Source organism: Peromyscus maniculatus, chromosome 2 (assembly GCF_049852395.1).
Source record: "Peromyscus maniculatus bairdii isolate BWxNUB_F1_BW_parent chromosome 2, HU_Pman_BW_mat_3.1, whole genome shotgun sequence".
Lineage (NCBI taxonomy): Eukaryota > Metazoa > Chordata > Mammalia > Rodentia > Cricetidae > Peromyscus > Peromyscus maniculatus.
In genome coordinates this window covers 103,243,872-103,261,489 of record NC_134853.1, presented here as the reverse complement: position 1 = coordinate 103,261,489, position 17,618 = coordinate 103,243,872, and the positions used below count along the sequence as shown (strand labels likewise).

General features: G+C 39.6%; 1 protein-coding gene across 6 annotated transcripts in view; it reads left to right on the top strand.

Annotated features, from left to right (window-relative positions):
* The window catches only part of Nfib (nuclear factor I B), a 216,819-nt gene that overhangs the window by 144,755 nt on the left and 54,446 nt on the right, over nucleotides 1-17,618 (top strand). For all 6 annotated transcript variants that reach the window (XM_042271354.2, XM_006975993.4, XM_076564434.1 and 3 more), the window contains exons 4-6: nucleotides 7,342-7,410; nucleotides 13,272-13,392; nucleotides 16,312-16,430. In XM_042271354.2, the coding sequence (XP_042127288.1) occupies nucleotides 7,342-7,410; nucleotides 13,272-13,392; nucleotides 16,312-16,430 (309 nt within the window). The remainder of the gene's footprint in view (nucleotides 1-7,341; nucleotides 7,411-13,271; nucleotides 13,393-16,311; nucleotides 16,431-17,618) is intronic.

Sequence of the window (17,618 nt, the reverse complement as noted above, 5' to 3'; positions counted from 1 at the left end):
TTCCTCTTTTGTTTTCTGTTCATTTTATAATTAAAATTTTTATTGCTATTATTGTGTGTTCCATAGTGGTACATGGAGGTCAGAGGACAACTTTTGGGAGTTGGTCCTTTCCTTCCTTGTAGGTTCTGGGGATCAGGCTCAGGCTGTCAGACTTTCGTGGGAAGTGTTTTTGAACACTGAGCCATCTCATGGGTTTCCTCTGTGTTCAGGGAAAAGGCATGTGGAGTATAGAGAACCTGCTTTATCCCTTCACATAGTGACCAGAGCACTGCCGCTGAACTAAGTTCTGGGGCTTTAGAGGGAGACATGTCTTCCACATCCATAGACAAGAAAAAACATGCACATACAGTGTTATACTATGCAAATCAAGTAACATAGTAGTAACTATAAAATACCTGTTTCAAAAAAGTGAAGATTTTCTTGGGGTGAATATTAAGTTGTATATTTAAGTTCTGACTCCCTAATTCAATCAATACTGGGCACTCAGAACTGATGTTAAAGAAGAAACTTAATTCTAAATTAATATTAGCAGGGTAGGGACATGGCTCAGTGGTACAACACTTTTGTAACATGCACGCAGCTCTGAGTTTGATCTCTAGTACCACAAAAAAATGTAATATCAGAATGTTAGGATATGCATCTCGACTATAGGCTGAGATTCAATTTAAATGCAATGAAGCATCTTTGTAATGATTTATAGTTCCATTTAATAATCACTGTTTCCAGCTTTAGCCATGGGAAATTCAAATTAGTTGAGAAGATAAAGATAGAACTATATCATATATAATTTTGAATATAAAAATCATCTCAGAAGTAGAAAGCAAGTCAGTACTCATGAACCATATAGTGTTGTCTGTGAAACAGATACAGGCTAGATGATTTCATCAGTGAGTTTCCCCTACACCTTGAAGCCATGCTTTTGTTTTGTCTTCTGATCTGTTTTGTGATGTGTTCCCATCACTCTGGTATGATAGTCTCACAGGAACAAAGTTGCAATAGTACTTTTCCAAGCATACACAGAAAACTCAGAGGGAACTGTTCTATCAGTCAATGAAAGAACTGTCATCCGTGATGAACATGGATCATGATTCCCGTACCGTAAAGCGTCAGTGAATGGTGTAAGGGAGAAATGACTCTCTCACAATCATTTGAGAAGAACCAAAGGCCATTATAATCAGAGAAAAACGTAAAGTGGGAAAAATAAATATTAGTGGGTATTTTTTTTCAAATGAGGAAAATATTCAAAAACTGTCTTTAAATGTGACAGCCTAGAAGTAATGCTCACTATTAAAATTTCAGCTAGCATATCAGTCTTTTACATACCTTAGTTTTTTGTCAGTATTATGTCCCTTTTGTCCAGAAGGCTATCTTTGAAAGTTCTTGACAAAGAGATAATAATCTGTATCTGGAAAAAAATCCGATTTTATTTTAATGAAGTAAATGAAAATTATAGTATTCCTGCTATGATGACTGGCCCAGATAAACTTGCCACGGTTAAAGAGAAGCCATTTCTAGTGTGGCCCACACGCTGATGAGGGGCAAGCTTGCAGCTCCCCCTCGGGAGTCTAACTGGGCAGAAACCTTCACAGAAAAGCAGCTGGACAGTTTTGCCCGGGAGCTTTGGGAGACAGCATGTTCTTTGACCCAGTAATCCTGCTTCTGAGAACTCCAGCCGAAGGAAATCGTGAGAATTGCTGACAAAGATTTGTGTATGAGGATCTTAATGGTGGTGCTGTTTATAGTATTTATTTAAAATAGGAAATAACCTAAAATGCCATGCAGTCAGAGAATGGTCAAATAAATGGTCCTATCAAGTATGCAGTGTACTCATAGAAAACAGGCCTCTGAGACAGGGAAAGACAGGACATTGAAAGGAAAATATCAGCATATGGATTTGTTTAAATAAAATTTGTTTTAATTTTATAAAACCACATAATTATATGTATTAGACATGCAGGAAAAAGTTTTAAGAACTGGAAGGAAATACTAAAAATATATAGAAAATATATCCAACACTGTCAGTCTGGAAATACTGGGCGTTTCCTAACAGTACTTGGTCACTGAAACCTTGCTACCAGGGACTTCAATTTCATTTTGAAAGACAAACTATTCTAGATGTTAGAATCTTTTCATGGCTATAGATTAAGACTTAGGTCTCTATACCTACCCATTTTTCTGCTCCAATCGTGGATCTGATCAGCTCTGGGAGGCTGAACTGGAACTGTCCATGACACCCTTCGAGAAAAGTAGCAAGGGCTTCGTTGTGGTCTGCAGTGTCGTGAGACTGGCTAAGAGCGAGGCTGGGATGATTTCCCCATGTCCCCTTGGCACCCCTAAATGGAGAGTTAAGTCACATCATTCTGCTGACAGAAGCAAACTATTGGAATCAGAGGCTAGGTGGCACCCGGTAGGTGTCTTGTGACGTCATCCCTTCTCTGAAAGAAGAGTGCAGGAGAAGTAACACAGGGAAAAAACACAGAAGAGAGTGGGAGCTGAGGGGCCCCAGAGGGCCTTGGGGAAAGTTTGTGCCTTTTGGTTTGTTTTTATTTTTAAGCCAAAGTGAGAATTCTCATGTCCAGTGGCAGCGCCCAGACCCGACAGGAAGCTTCCCACCTCTGGAGGGAGAAGGTCCCTTGTCCCTAAAATGGTGGCAGTACTGAGTCATGGCTCTTGCTGCATTGTGGTTTTGAAGGCTTTTTAGCATAGTCACTGGGCATCTGCTGGTTAACATTAACACTGCAGTCTCATATTGCTTTTTAGGACGTTTCTCATTGGATGGCAGATCTGTTTGTTTATGGAGCCAAGAAGCAGCTCCTGGAATTATTCCGAATAAGTCTAATCTACCATCTACATTAACAGTCCTTCAAATACTTGAAGACAGCTCTCATGAATTTAATAACTGCTTTCCCTGTGGCTTTTTTTTTAATTTCAAGAATAGAACACAGTAGACCATAAAAATGAGTGTTATCATTCTTCCCTTGGATTTTCTATGTAAATGTTGCTTAACATTTAAATGGTGCTGATTATAATTTGAGATATTAACAGATATGCCATTGTGTCCCTTCTGTTATTGTTTATAAAGGAGGTTAAACACTATATTAACTTCTGAGTAGTGATTTACTGTTGTTTTGTTAGAGAAAAATAAAAAAAGAAGTAAAATAATATAATTTGATATTGCCTTTGAGACTTTTCTGTTTGTGAAGCTCTTTATTTCCCACTCAATTTTTTCTTCTTAAAGAGCAGAGATGTATGTAAATACAGCAATGCACAAATTCGGAGTTCTTCTTTTCTCCCGGCTTACGCTCTCTTGTACTACTGCTCTATAACCATTAAGCAGCTGCTGTGCCTCAAAGACGGGCACGTTTCCTTTGAACATGAAGTGAGTTTACTCTGAATCTCTCCAAATTACTTGAAGATATCTGGCCTTTGCGTTAGCTGTCGGGATTTACAACGGACCGTGTAACATGTGAAACCGTGCTTCTGTTAGACTGCATAGCCTGGAGGCTACAATGAGTTTTATGGCCTCAGCAGTACCGTGGTGTTTTGCTGAATCTCTGCCTCTGTTATTGCAGGGTTCTGGACCCACTGTGAGAACGATCCTTCCCAATTCTTCGCCCGAGTATTTGTCTTTTGTCTACTGGAGCAAGCACTCTTAGCTGTTCAAGAGCTATGCCGCTCACTCTTTCCTCGGCCTGTCTTAGGTGATCCTGTCTTAGGTGACCCTGTCTTAGGTGACCCTTGTCCATTGCAGAGGTTGTGCTGTGTGCAGAGACACAGGAAGTAGAAAGTGCCACTACAAACCCCAGCTACCCATCACCTGCTCCCCACCCACCACCAGCCTTTTGGCTTATTGTCAGTAGGCGTTATGACTGTTCTTTGGCAATGTTCTATTCACTGGGCTCTCTCTATGAGCTGCCCAGGAGCAGAGCCCAGTGGGTCCTGTGGGGTAACATTTTATCAACTGGCTTCTGATATATTTCCTTTATTTTTCATAGTTTTGGTAAAAAACAAGTCTTTCATTTTTCTTTATAGATCTCAATTTCTTATCCCTGTGGAATCATCATCATTTTGTGTTTGACTGCCTATCTTTCTGCATAAAATTAGGTTTAAGGTGGTTTATTCCTCCCTTGTGAGTAGGCTCAGCATGTCGCCACACCACCTATCTTTTTTTTTGTTGTTGTTTGTTTTTGTTTTTTCCAGACAGGGTTTCTCTGTGTAGCTTAGTGCCTTTCCTGGAACTCACTCTGTAGCCCAGGCTGGCCTCAAACTCACAGAGATCCACCTGCCTCTGCCTTCTGAGTGCTGGGATTAAAGGCATGTGCCACCACTGCCTGTCGACTCCATCTATCTTAATCCATGTGGCTTAGAAGCATGTGGAGCCTTAACTACTCATGGTTATGATGAAATAAACTTAAGATGATAACTATATTTTGAGATATTGTGTATTACCTGTGATATAATTCATGTAAATATACTATAAAACACTTATTCTCTTACTCATTCATCAAGTTTATATTATTTGTGTGTTTGTACACACACATACCTATAAAGGCTAGAGGACAGCTTGGGAGAATTAGTTAGTGTGGGTCCTGGGGACGAAACTCAAGTTGTCAGGCTTGGCAACAAGTGACTTTACCTCCTGAGCCATCTAAGTGGCCCTCTTTCATAAATTTATTTTGCAAGCATTTTTATGATCCTATTTGAATTCTTTGGTTAGTAATTTGTACTAACAATATGCCCAAAGTTACACGTTAAAATACAACAAAACCAGGACTATAATCTGATCCTAATAATTATTTTTTTTATTGTACCCAGAGTCTAAACTTTTGACATTGTAACGTGTCGTCTGCAAATGAATCAGGCCACATCCATAGCTATTTTGGGACCCAACTGCTGCAGAGTAGACATGCCCGTAGCAAATAAGTTCAAGGGAATGACAGGGCCAGGGCAGGTACCCTTCGATTTTATGCTGGCTGTGGCTATCTGGTTCTAAGACTACTAAGCTGTTAATTTATGACCTTGGTTTTCAAAGTTGAATTTTAAAATACTGTACTCTGTTCATTTAGTAGCTACTCGCTATATATAGGCAATGAGTCAGTGGCGGAGGGAGATACGGCGAAAAGCAAAACCTAGTCACTCCCCTAAATAAAGGAACTGATAATCCAACAAAGACTTTAATACTTGAAAATAAATATCTTGGAAAATCTGAATGTGTAAAGTGTAAAATTAGGACTAAGTAGGTGTGATGTGAGCACAGAGGATAGGGTTATGTTTGGCCAGAGAGTCGGAGGAAACCGAGGGTGGGGTGAGGGGACACTTTATCAGAATGTGTCATCATTCAGCAGGACATTGAATGTGGAAGGCAGCACGTACAGAGAGGGGGTCTCCCAGCCAGGAGCTGCACAATAAAGCAGTGTATAGGCTCCAAAGAGGCTGAATAACTGATGAGTTCCTGCTTGACATATTCAGTATGTTTACTGTGTATAAAATCAAGTTTAATAAGCTAGTCTTTAAAACCAACAAAACAGCAAAACCTACAGGGGCCTAGAACATTTAAACATCTTTGTTCCCATCTAGGCAAATGGAATCAATTGTCTCTTTTTGCATTTGTGACTGGTAACTAGTCCTTATAGAGGACTAGTTGCACAGACATTTCTCAGTAATCTCTGCAAGGAATTCAACCTAGGGAAGAACTCATTACTCAAGCAGTTTCCTAAAAGAACAGTGCATCAGCTAGGGACATTTTGTTATTCTCAGAGAAATACATATATTTTTTTCCAGAGTAGTAACTAAATTTGAGACTTAGGCTTTATCATCCAATAAGACATTGTGCTTCCTTTCTGCTCATTCTAAAGGGTGAACAGGGTGTGTGTGAAGCCACGCTCCCACCTGTGTGGCTCCTTACACCACCTCTACCTGTGCAGCCATTACCTCTTAGGCACGCTGGGTGGCTGAATTTTGTCAGTAAAATTTTACAACTTCTATGATTCGAGGCTCTTTGTGCACAGCGCAGTGCTCAGGTTTTGGCTCTGCCGGATGTTAATGTAATGCTCACATCTAACTAGTGTTTACCGTTGTTTTGGGTCAGGGTCTCACTTTGTCACAACTCACAGGCAATCTTCTGCTTCTACCTCCTGTGTGCTTGGATTACTGGTTTCCCCAGCCCTGATTTCTTCTACCCTGAGTTTAATGTTTTTACCTTACCTTGCATCGATAATAACTCCATGAGGTAGCTGAATTTTCTACTTCTCATTTATAGACAAGGGCCCTGAAACAAAATAGGGTACATTCACATAACCAACACCCCATAACCACAAACTGACTAGGATTTGCCTCCCAGATCGTTGACTTGATGGTTCTGTGTGGCTCACTACCCATGTGTCATCTTTCTGTGTTGAATCTGACCCTTGGTCAGCTTTGAAGTTGTGTGTAAAATCCAGTCTAACCACAGGTTCTGAGGTTCTGGGGCATTGGCTCTAGAAGTATTTCATTTGTGAGCATTTCAGACTTATTTCCGTCACGACACTCTTGATAGAAATATGAATTTTAAAACTTCTGGACACTGCAAGATGAGCTACCAAGCAGGCTAGGGTTTCCTCAAGGTCCAGAACCACTGTGGACGCTGTGCCTATACATGGACCCTGAAGGCTTGGATTCACTGTCATTTGCTGAGTAGACATCTAGTTTTTTTTTTTTTTTTTTTTTTTAAATAATAAAATAAAATAAAAAAGATGGGAAGAGAGATCCAGTAGTAGGAAAATATTAAAAATGGATAAAGAAAACTGAAAGTTTACAGGTTGAAGTTGGTGTACAGAGGGAGTCATGTGACCTGGGAACAAGGCTGGCAATTCTGCTAGTGACAGCTGAGTTTTCTTTGATCAGGGAAGGATTTGTGAAAGAATGGTGGTTTTGAGAGATCTTTGAAGCATTTCCAACAAGGTGCTAATTGTGGTTGTGGTTTTCCTTTTTCTTTCTATCTCTACCCCCCACCTTTTTTTTTTTTTTTAAGATGGTAGACTGTGGCCTTCCAGGTGTTGTAGAATGAGATGCATTCAGAGTGGGTCCCAAACTTCGGTCCCAATATAACGGCCATGGCAAATATGATCCCCCCAATTACAAATTTAGAAAGTTAATGGGAAATTCCATGGGATATTTATGTCATTTATACTTCTGGCCTTTGAACAACAGATTCGGTTTATATTCAGGTTCTGCTCATACTTGTCTTCAGAATTAGCATCCTTGGCTTTTGTTTGAGTCTGAAAATGAACAAATTCTAGAACTTAACTGGCACATTCACTCCTTGCTTATGCTGACATTTTCCCCTTTGATGTTTGTTTTCAGGATACCTTGAGGACAGTTTTGTAAAATCCGGAGTCTTCAATGTATCAGAGCTTGTGAGGGTATCCAGAAGTAAGTAAATGGTTTTCTTACTACACAAGTACACAGAATGATTAAAATCTTGTACATTTTGAATCTTAAATACAATGTGAAAAGTGACTACATAGAAGTCTTTGAATTTAAAATCCAGGATTTAAAATACTCTTAATTTTTCTAAGGAAACAAGTGAATATATTACTTAATTTTGTAAAATATTTTCATTCAACTCATCAAAGCTTTCTGTTGTATAACACTCATATTTAGACTGTTCTTATTGGTCATCATATTGGTATTCATTCAGTTCAGTTCTCTCTGTGACCATAGATGGGCATTTATATCAAAGGAAGTGTGATTAATTAAATGTACTCTGTGTTGTTATGATAACCCACATAAGTTTCCTGTAGATAAGTGCTTTCTCAGTTATAACGTGTTGGTGGGGGTTTGGAGATATACAGGATATACACTCTCATATGCAATGTGCAAAGGGATGCAGAAATTAACTTTGCAGATTGTACGTGGATATAGATAGAAAGCATTGTTATCCCAAACAATGTCCAATTGTCTACACTGACCACCTCACCTGAGGTGCCATTCTTGGGTGGCTGGATTGGGCATTTCCAGGGTAAACTCACCTAGCTGGCCACTTAGGCCAAGGGGAAGCTCTGTTGATTAACCAGCTCTTGTTTTGGTGCTAGTGTGAGCAAATGCACCCAAGGTGCCAGTACTAACGCACTGATGACGTGAAAGGAGGTGGCTGCTTTCTCCCTGACCCCATCTCTGATTTAGATTGTTCATGTCACTTTGGGGACTGTGGCTTTTCTTCACGTTTTGATAGGAAGTGTTACAGTCTAGAACTGATGTCACGTAGATGATCAGGTGGCACTCCAGTCCCTGTTTGGGTTTGTCACCGGTCCTCATGTGCACACATCTGTAATCTCAGCTCTCCAGAGTCAGAGGCAGGAAGACTACAATAAGTCTGAGGCCATCTGGGCTACATAGCTAATTCCAGGCCAGCCAGGGGTTCATAGCAAGATCTTGACTCAAAACAAGCAAAACCCAAACAAACAACAACAAAAACTGCTTCTTCATTTGTGTTAACTCTAGAGTTTATGAATGAGGGCCATAGCCAACTGTAAAGAGCAGAGGTAGTGAGCTAGCTAACAGGGTAAGACTAACCAAATAACTGTGGAGTCCTATTCAGGAACTGTCTTCAAGCTCCCAGATGACTGTCTTAACCATAGTTTCCCAAATAACTCAGATTTCTGAACTTTCCAGGACAAAAAAAAAAAAAAGCAAAAAACAAACAACAACAAAAGACCCTGTTTATCAGAGAATGACACAGGAACACTCAAGACTTTATGTACCTTGTCTCTTCCTCTAGAATTCAGAGTAGATAACGGTGACATGGGTTCATCTCCTTGGGAGCAGCATCAGGAAGGGCAATTAATATATATATCCCAGCATCTCTGGTGTATGTATGTACTTTGCATGAGGCTCCTGGTGGTCTAGTCCATCATCTAAGGCCACGTGTGATTTTCCAGATCCCCCCACCCCTCCAAAGAAGTGGGTATTCGAAGTTGTTCCTTAGCAGAGAGGCTGAACTGTGAAGCTACAGGGAAACTATTTTTCCACTTGGACCATTTGAAAGCTCCATAATGGATTTTGTATCTTCTTATGAGAAGGCCAGTAGAGCCATCCTTCAGAAATGATTCACATGATACCACATTATAGATAACACTGTATCCATCAAAAAAGATTCACATAGTACCCCATTATAATAACACTATGCCAAGTACTGTCAAATGAGAGCCACTTTGGAACCTTCAAGAGCCTTGAAAAATTGAAATTTCAGACATAAAATGTAAATTAAAAGTATCTTCTCATAACATTTCAGAAACAAGGTAAATTTTAACATGTTTCATTCATTTATTCTTAATTCATACTGTCATTTTTAGAGGTTTTTATGTTATGTATCATAACAAACATTACTGATTTGTAATTAGTACATTAATTATCCATATTCATTCCTTAGTTAATTTATTCAGCAAACATTTACTTTCTCCTCCATATGTAAATAGATGTCTCTGAGATGCTCTCAAGTCCTATTCTCCCAAGCATTTTAATATATTCACAATACCTTCTTGTTTACACAGTTGAACTTTGTTGTTTATGAACTAGGGGTTTGCTAAGTCAAACTTCTGCACAAGCCTTATGCTGTGTGTTACAGGTTCCGGCTTCTTGATTCGTGGCCTGCCCCTGCTTCTTTGGTCTAGCATTTTACTGTCACGTGACCTACTAATGTCCATATTGACTTCAGCAGGGTAGTTTCATTCAGTTTCAGGGTAGTGATGACTCTGTCGAATGGCATTTTCTCCGTCTTAAAAGTTGGTTAAGGACAGCTTCTGGCATCTAAGAACCTTTGGAAGCCAAGGTTCTTGGGCACATAGCTCCTAGGAGGGCATTAGGACTTCCAGTGCCCTTTTACAACTTTGGCTTTCTTGGAATGCTGTCTGGAAGGTGCTGAGAGGCATGTTTGCATCTGCTGTGGGCGCTTCCAGAGGCTTAGTAACAGGGAACTCTGGCAAGCTTGCTTTTTCTCAAATGTTCTACCGTCCCTTCAGAAAGTGTGCACTGTTCAAGGTTTTTGGTCATGTATATTATTAATTTACTTTCTTTTCCCGTTTGCTCTCAGATTGCATACTGAGTTTTACAGTGTTGAGGCTGGGCCTCACCATGTATCCCTGACTAGCCTGTATCCCTACTCTCCCTGGACTCCCTCTGTAGACCAGGCTGTCCTTGAGCATGTAGAGAGGCACCTGCCTCTGCCTCCCGAGTGCTGGGATCAAAGACATGCATCACCATGCCTGACCCTGAAGGGTTTTTTTTTAAATTACCATTTTACTGCATACTATACCCAGCATGGTTATGGCCATACAAACTGTAGTGACTATTAAGGTATCTATATCCAATAGGAAGAAACTTGCCTAAGTACTGTACAATCATAATGCCTGTTTTAAAATGTTTCCAAAAGATACGACTGGTAAAATTCTAGTCATTTTTATCCATACATTGTCACATAACTTGGGTTTCTGAAGTGGCCACAGCAAATAGCAAGTTTAGTGGAGAGTGATGCACACAGACACTGGAGACTTCCGGTAACTTGTCTCTTCTGAGGGATGACTGAATTAGGTAAGAGGGGGACGGAAAGACTGTGACATGGGTCAGATACCTGGTGCTCCACAGGAGGGAGTGACCCCAGTCTGAACAGTCTGAGACGTTCAGAGTCTGAACGTCTCTGCTGTAGGAGGCAGGCAGATGGTTCACAGTCTCTGAGACAATTAACTACCTACATCTACATACCCTGCATCCCATGCCACATAGATCAAGGTTCTACAGATCAACTTTAAGGCATGTGGCTACTGTGAGGTAAGAAAGTCCACATTTCTAAACCTCTGGCATACTTCAGGTCCCAACAAACATCAGTACTGCAGCTGTCTAAATAATTCAGATAACTTTTACATTCAGCATAAAAATAGTTTTTGTATAAAGAAGGTTTACATATATGGAATAATTTAAATGAAACAATTAACAACTTAGCAGAAGGTGGGGCTCTGGAAGTTTAGAGCTAAGACTCTTCTTGCATGTATAGATAGATTTGATGTATTTTAGTAGAGAGAGATCTTCTCTACAGCGTCTTGATTAGTTCTCTGAAGTAAAACACACGCCTTTTAATCGTACTTTCCGAGGAACATTTGAAGTTAATCTTGGCCTAACAGATATTAAAATGCAATCAAATTGATAGACATACACTTTAATGTTATTAAAAGCTCTGGGTGAAAAAAAATTCTTAAAAATTAGCGATTCTTTGGAGTCCCTACACATTCAGCTGAGGGCAGTTAGTTGAGGTTGTGGCTAAGCAGATTGTGTGTTGGAGTGGATTTCAAGGGCTCCAGCAACCTGCTGCCAAGTCTCCAGTGCACTCTGAATAGACCTCCTGAAGGCTGGAGGGTTCAGCTGGCCTCGCACACTGCCCCTTGACACTGGCTGCCTAGTTCTTCACTTTGTATGTTTTCTCTGTTCTCGAATTCACTCCTACAGGCACATCGGTTTGGAAAAGTCTTCCTTGGGTGCCTTGCTCCTTCTCCAAAGTTATTGCCAGATAGGGTTTTTTTTTTTTTTCATAGTATTTTTGTGTTTGTTTTTGACCATTCTGGTCACTACTATTCTTTCTTCTTGCAAAACCTACAGAATATATTGATTATGCTACTCACTGGGGCAGTTTTACTACTATCTACATTTCCGGAGTATTTTAATGTTTGCACAAGTGTTTCATTTGCTCTCCGTACTGCACTGTATATTTTGTATCCAGTGCAATGCCTGCTTGTAATAGGCACAGGCAATAGCCTTCCTTCCTTCCTTTCTTCCTTCCTTCCTTCTACATATATATTTATTTGTGTGTGTGTGTGTGTGTGTGTGTGTGTGTGTGTGTGTGCATGTGCTCACGTGCACACGCATACATGTGCACGAGTGCATGCGAACACTCCTGCAGAGGCCATAGGTCAACATGTGATCTTTTATCATTCTTTACCTTATGTTTTGAGGCAGTATCTGTCATTGAACTTGGCTGGTCAGGGAACCCATGAGGTCATCCTTTCCACGTCCCAGCATGGGAATTATAGGTGCATGCTGCCATACTTGTTTTATATGGGTGCTGAAAATCTCAACTCAGTTCTTCTTGCTTGCACAGTAAGGACTGTACCCACTGAACTCTCTCCTCATTCCTCAGCCAATAGCTTTTTAAAGAATAAACTTCCATCCAATAGGTTCATTTGTCTTCGCCTGATTTTAGCACATTTTAAAAACTGTTCTGTCTTTACCAACTACTACATTTTACCAGAGGAGGGTTATAAACACAGGAAGGGAGCTCACATCTGATTAACACACTGTGTAGTAGACATGATGCTGGCTATCACTACTGCTACTTCTTTTATGCCCAAATAACCATATGGCTAGGTTTCCCCTCTTATTGTTTGGAAACTGAGGCACATTCTGTATAAGTGGCAGAGGGTTTGGACTGAAAGTCTTTTTGTCCTTAGACTACAGCATGTGGAGTGAAGATACAATGGACATTCATTTATAAAACCTTTCTAATATGGATTTGCAAAACACTTTGGATTTTATTTCATATTCCATAAGCTTTACTCATTCCTGCCCTAATTTTAGATTTACTTAAACCAAATTATACACGTTGTGGTTTTATGTTTGTTTATTTTGTTTATTTTGAGACATGGCCTCACTATGTACATCAGACTGGCCTCAGACTTGCTACATAGTCCAGTCTGGCCTTGACTTCTCTATTCTCCTGCCTCAGCCTCCCTAGTGCTGGGATTACAGATGCATGCCACCAGACCTTGCTAACCATCATGATTTTTATTTTATTTTAATGCTGACGTTAGAACTAATAGAGGATAATAGTCTTGGATCTTTATTTATTTATGGAATTTACTTATGGAAGTCTCATATATATAAACGATTTAGTCCAGTGCAAGCCTCTTGTTTGGTTCTAAGTAATGGGGACTGTTTGTTCTGCTCTGCCCTTATCTACAACCTGGGGAATGACAGATGCAGTGATTTCTAAGATGAGGGCGTGAATGAAGAAGATTGGGTAGTGGGAGGAGAGGACATGGTAGCCCAGGGATCTAGTGTGAGTGTCTGCGATGCTCAAACTTGACTTGAGTATTTGGGGTCTTACCCACAGCATACAAGGAATATCGCATCTGCAGGTCAAGAGAGCTCTTGCCCAGAGCCATGAAAAAAATTAGTGGGTTTATATATGAACAGAGATAACTGTGAATAGCACTTATAACGTGTCTTAAAAAAAATGTGTTCCTCAGCGCCCATAACCCAGGGAACTGGAGTCAACTTCCCAATCGGAGAAATCCCCAGCCAGCCGTACTATCATGACATGAACTCTGGTGTGAACCTGCAGAGGTCGCTGTCTTCTCCACCGAGCAGGTAATGACCGTGATGCTGTGCATGCTTTCACCCCTTATGCAGACAGATAGGCCACAGGACAGACAGACAGACAGACAGACAGACAGACAGACAGACAGACAGTAAAGAGGGGTAATACTTGTTCTACTGACAATACACAGACTTTGCATTTTTGCCAGAATCATTTTTTTTATATGATCTCATATTGAATGCAATTGCTGTTCAAAGCTCCTTTAAAGTTTTTATTTTGGGGGGAAGGGGCGGGAATGAACTATATTAATGAGATTTTGTCTTATGGCATGAAATATAATTCTGCCAGTTAATCTTTTGGCAATTTTAAAAGTGATACTGGGAGTTAGAAAGATGGCTCAGTAGTTAAGAGCAAAAGTTGCTCTCACAGAGGGCCTGGATTCCATTCCCAGCACCCATAGGGTGGCTCACAGCCATATGAAAACTCCTGTTCCAGGAAACACACCATTTTCTGACTTCTATGGATACAAGGTGTGCATATGGTACACCTTCACGCAAAACATTCATACACATAAATACATCTTAAAAACCATGTAGGTGATATTGCTTGCAGTGACCCCTCATTGATAGCCAGTGCATCCTGACAACTTTCGCTGTAATACCACATCTGCACTGAAAAGAGTGTCATTCCCCTCGCCTTAAAATTAAAGCCTGATTTGAGACTGCAATGTTCGATTAATTGAGGTTCTCTGACTAAATCAGTTAGCTCTACTGGTACCAATGAAAGCCTCAGCTGCTCCAAGACTGGCTTAACCAGTCTGTGCTCACATGTTTTCTTTTTCTCCTACCTTTATAACTTTCATTCAAGATAACTATTATAGATGTGGGTTTTTTCCTTTTTGAGTTGCGTCTTCCACGTATGAAGACCCATCTCATTCCCAGAGCATTCAATATATCCACAGACTAACATAAGAATGTACATGAATTTCATAAAACAAGCACGCATTATGCTAATTTTAAAAATAAAAGACAATCTGGGAAAGTATTTTTCTAGATTCTTTTCAGTAATGAAGGCTAATTGTCTTTGAATAGTTGTGGGAATATCCATATTTATGTTTATAAAGTAAGGTCGATTTTATAACATTTATGGCCCAACTGTATTTTCATGTAATTAGACTGTATATCAAGATAATTGGGTTTATTATCACCGAAATTATCTCTGATATGTTGAGGTCTTAAAAGTGCTTTAATTTTTCTAAATTTAAAATGTGAATTATGATTTTTTAATTTCCTCCATTCGGATCCGCATGTTGTCAGCACAGGTCTTTCATCATGGCCAACCTTCGTCCTTCAAAATAAGCAGGGCTTAAAGACATTTCTCTGTGGCTCCTCGTGGAAATAAATTGTCCTCAGTTTTTTGCATACTGCTGCTGACTCATAGCGGAAGAAAATTATATTAAAGGGAGAATTTAAAATATATGCATAAGCTCTAAATTTGGATACTTTGGGTAGAGACTAAAGAGATAACATTTCTGCTAAGCTTGAGCATGGGGAGAAATTGTCATGTCAGTACTCCAGGGATTGTCAGTCAACAGTTAACCACAGTGTCTCTACAAATAGACAGAGATGTGTGCAAGCTTCAAGGGTTTAGGCCTTGCAGCGCCCTGCCTGGGAGACCTTCCTCCTGCTGTGTGTGACTCCTTTTGTTCACGTGTCCTGGGCACATTCACTGAATTTCCCCAGATTTGCCCCCCGGTTTGTTAAAAACGGGGTCTTGGTTTGCATGCAGTCTTTGAAATAATCTACAGTTCCAAATTTTGGTGGCATTACGTTTATGAACAGAGCATAAAGTTAAATTCAGGTGGTATTTTGCAATTGTTGCATAAGAACATAGGTTAAAATAAGAATTCTTTAAGTAAAAGACCATATATTCATTTCAGAGTCAATAATTAGATGTTCACCAGGGTATTGGTTGGAGCATATCAAAGTAGAGTATCCAAAAGTATCACACATGTTATAATCTAGTTTTTAATCTTTGCTGTAGGTACCTACTTTTCTTTGTAATAAGTAAGTCATGTTTTTCCACTCAAAGTATTTTCTAAAATCACACCATTTGATTTGGCAAGAATCATTTTTCATGGTTGATCTTATGAATAAAGGACCAGTAGCCTAATTTCTTTAAGGAAAAGGTAATGAACATGGAATACTTACAACTAGTAAAGTTCTAGAAACGGTCTTCATGTTATTAATTACAAGGTCAACACTAATAATTAATATTTAATAAGTATCTTCAAACTTCAAGCCATTTAACTGAAAGCTTTATAGTTATTAGCTCACTTCATCTTCTCAGCCAAACCCTTTAAACTGGGTTTTATTATTTCCACCTTACAGGTGATTAGCTGAGCTCAGAAGGGTTGAGGAGTCTGCCATTGGATCTAATAAATGACTTGGTCAAATGTGGGCTTCTGAAGCTGTTTCACCGCCCAGTTCCGTTGCCTTATCCCCCAAAGCATTGCGTTGTCTGTGGCAAATGCTGTGAAGTGAACAGTATTAGTATCAAAACCATAGGATGAATCAGTGCATCTTTACAAAATGTTAATGTTAGCGGAAAAGACATATTGAGAGTTCACTTGTAATGACTGAAGTTTCCCTGAAAAAAAATCTGAAAAGTTAAATATACTAAACATTTTTTGTTAGGTAGGGATGGGTATGTGTGTGTATATATATATGTATACACACACACACACACAAACACACACACACATACACACACACATACAGGATAGGTAGTATATAGTACTAGTAATGTTCACTATTCCTGTGGATGTCTTGAATACTCACCATTCTTTCAATCTATTACTTTAACTTGGATTTATGGAAGTCATTTTTTTTTTATCAAGTCAATTTTTGGTGAATGCTACACATCTTTGTAGAAAGACTGTTAATGCCATTATTATTATATTTTAACAGCAAAAGACCCAAAACTATATCCATAGATGAAAATATGGAGCCAAGTCCTACAGGAGACTTTTACCCCTCTCCAAATTCACCAGCTGCTGGAAGTCGAACATGGCATGAAAGAGATCAAGGTGGGTAAGAAGATGCCTTCAAGGGGCATCAGAGTATATAGCATTGCTTTATTTCATGTTGCACTTTGTCACCATTTCCTAAGGTGCCAATATGGACTCTACTTGAAATAATTTCCATAAAATCATTTTTAAGATAATTTTAAGAAAGTGGTCAAATGTTATCAGAGTTTCAAAAATCCTGTTTTAATTATACCTTATTTTCAGACAAAATGGTCTTTCAGAGCCCATGACTATGTAAACAGCTGACTTGGGTCCATCTCCATTGGATGGTAGAATTGCAACAGAATGGCACGTTCAGACTCAGTGAGCTCCCGTTGATCTCTCTGTGAGCGTGCGGGGGGGGGGCGGGGGGAGCCATATCAGTTACTGAGAATTCTCACTTCAAGGAAGCTGTAGTTCCTTCTGGAAGTAGGTAGAGCACAGATAACAACAGATGAAACTGGGATGTGAGAGCCTGTGTCTAAGTTAATCCAGTTGCTTCCTAGGTAGCACTATGGCTCAGTTCTAGGCCAGACAAGGAGAAGAATAACTTTTCAGAAATCTGATTTAGCTTTCTGGGTTCTGACTTGTCTTTATTCTTGAGATGTCTTGGATTTCCTGTTTTTTTTTTGTTTGTTTTTTTTTTTTATAACACATATTCATGCCTTTGTGCACAATAAGGAGACATTAAAGGTGAGGGAATAGACAAATCATCTACAACTTTTGTCTCTTTGTCTGTATGTGTGTGCAAATAAGTTTGTATAGTAACACCATAAAATATTTTTGTAAGTTTCTTTTAAATCAAATTCCGCATGTTTAAAAATATAGGAGAGGTGTGTTCTTCACTAATGGTTTTCAGCCTAGGACTTAGGTGTGGGTCTGTGGGCTTGGGCAGCTGTGTGCTGAGAAATCTTATCAGAGAGCTCACCCATAGCCTATGTCACCTCCTTACCAGGACTTCCTTCTTGCTCATCAGAATTTCATACTGAGTGACATAGGATTTCTAGAAGGATGAGGCCTTCATGGGGAACTGGGCTAGCAGTTGGATTACCTTGAATGTTGATTTATTTTTTAAAAAGACTTCCTTTTAAAATATTTATCTTTGTTATGTGTATGAGTGCTTAGCCTGTATGTATGTGTGTGTGCCATCTGGGTACCTGGAGCTTGTGGAGACCAGAGAGGGCATCAGATCCCCTGGAACAGGAGTTA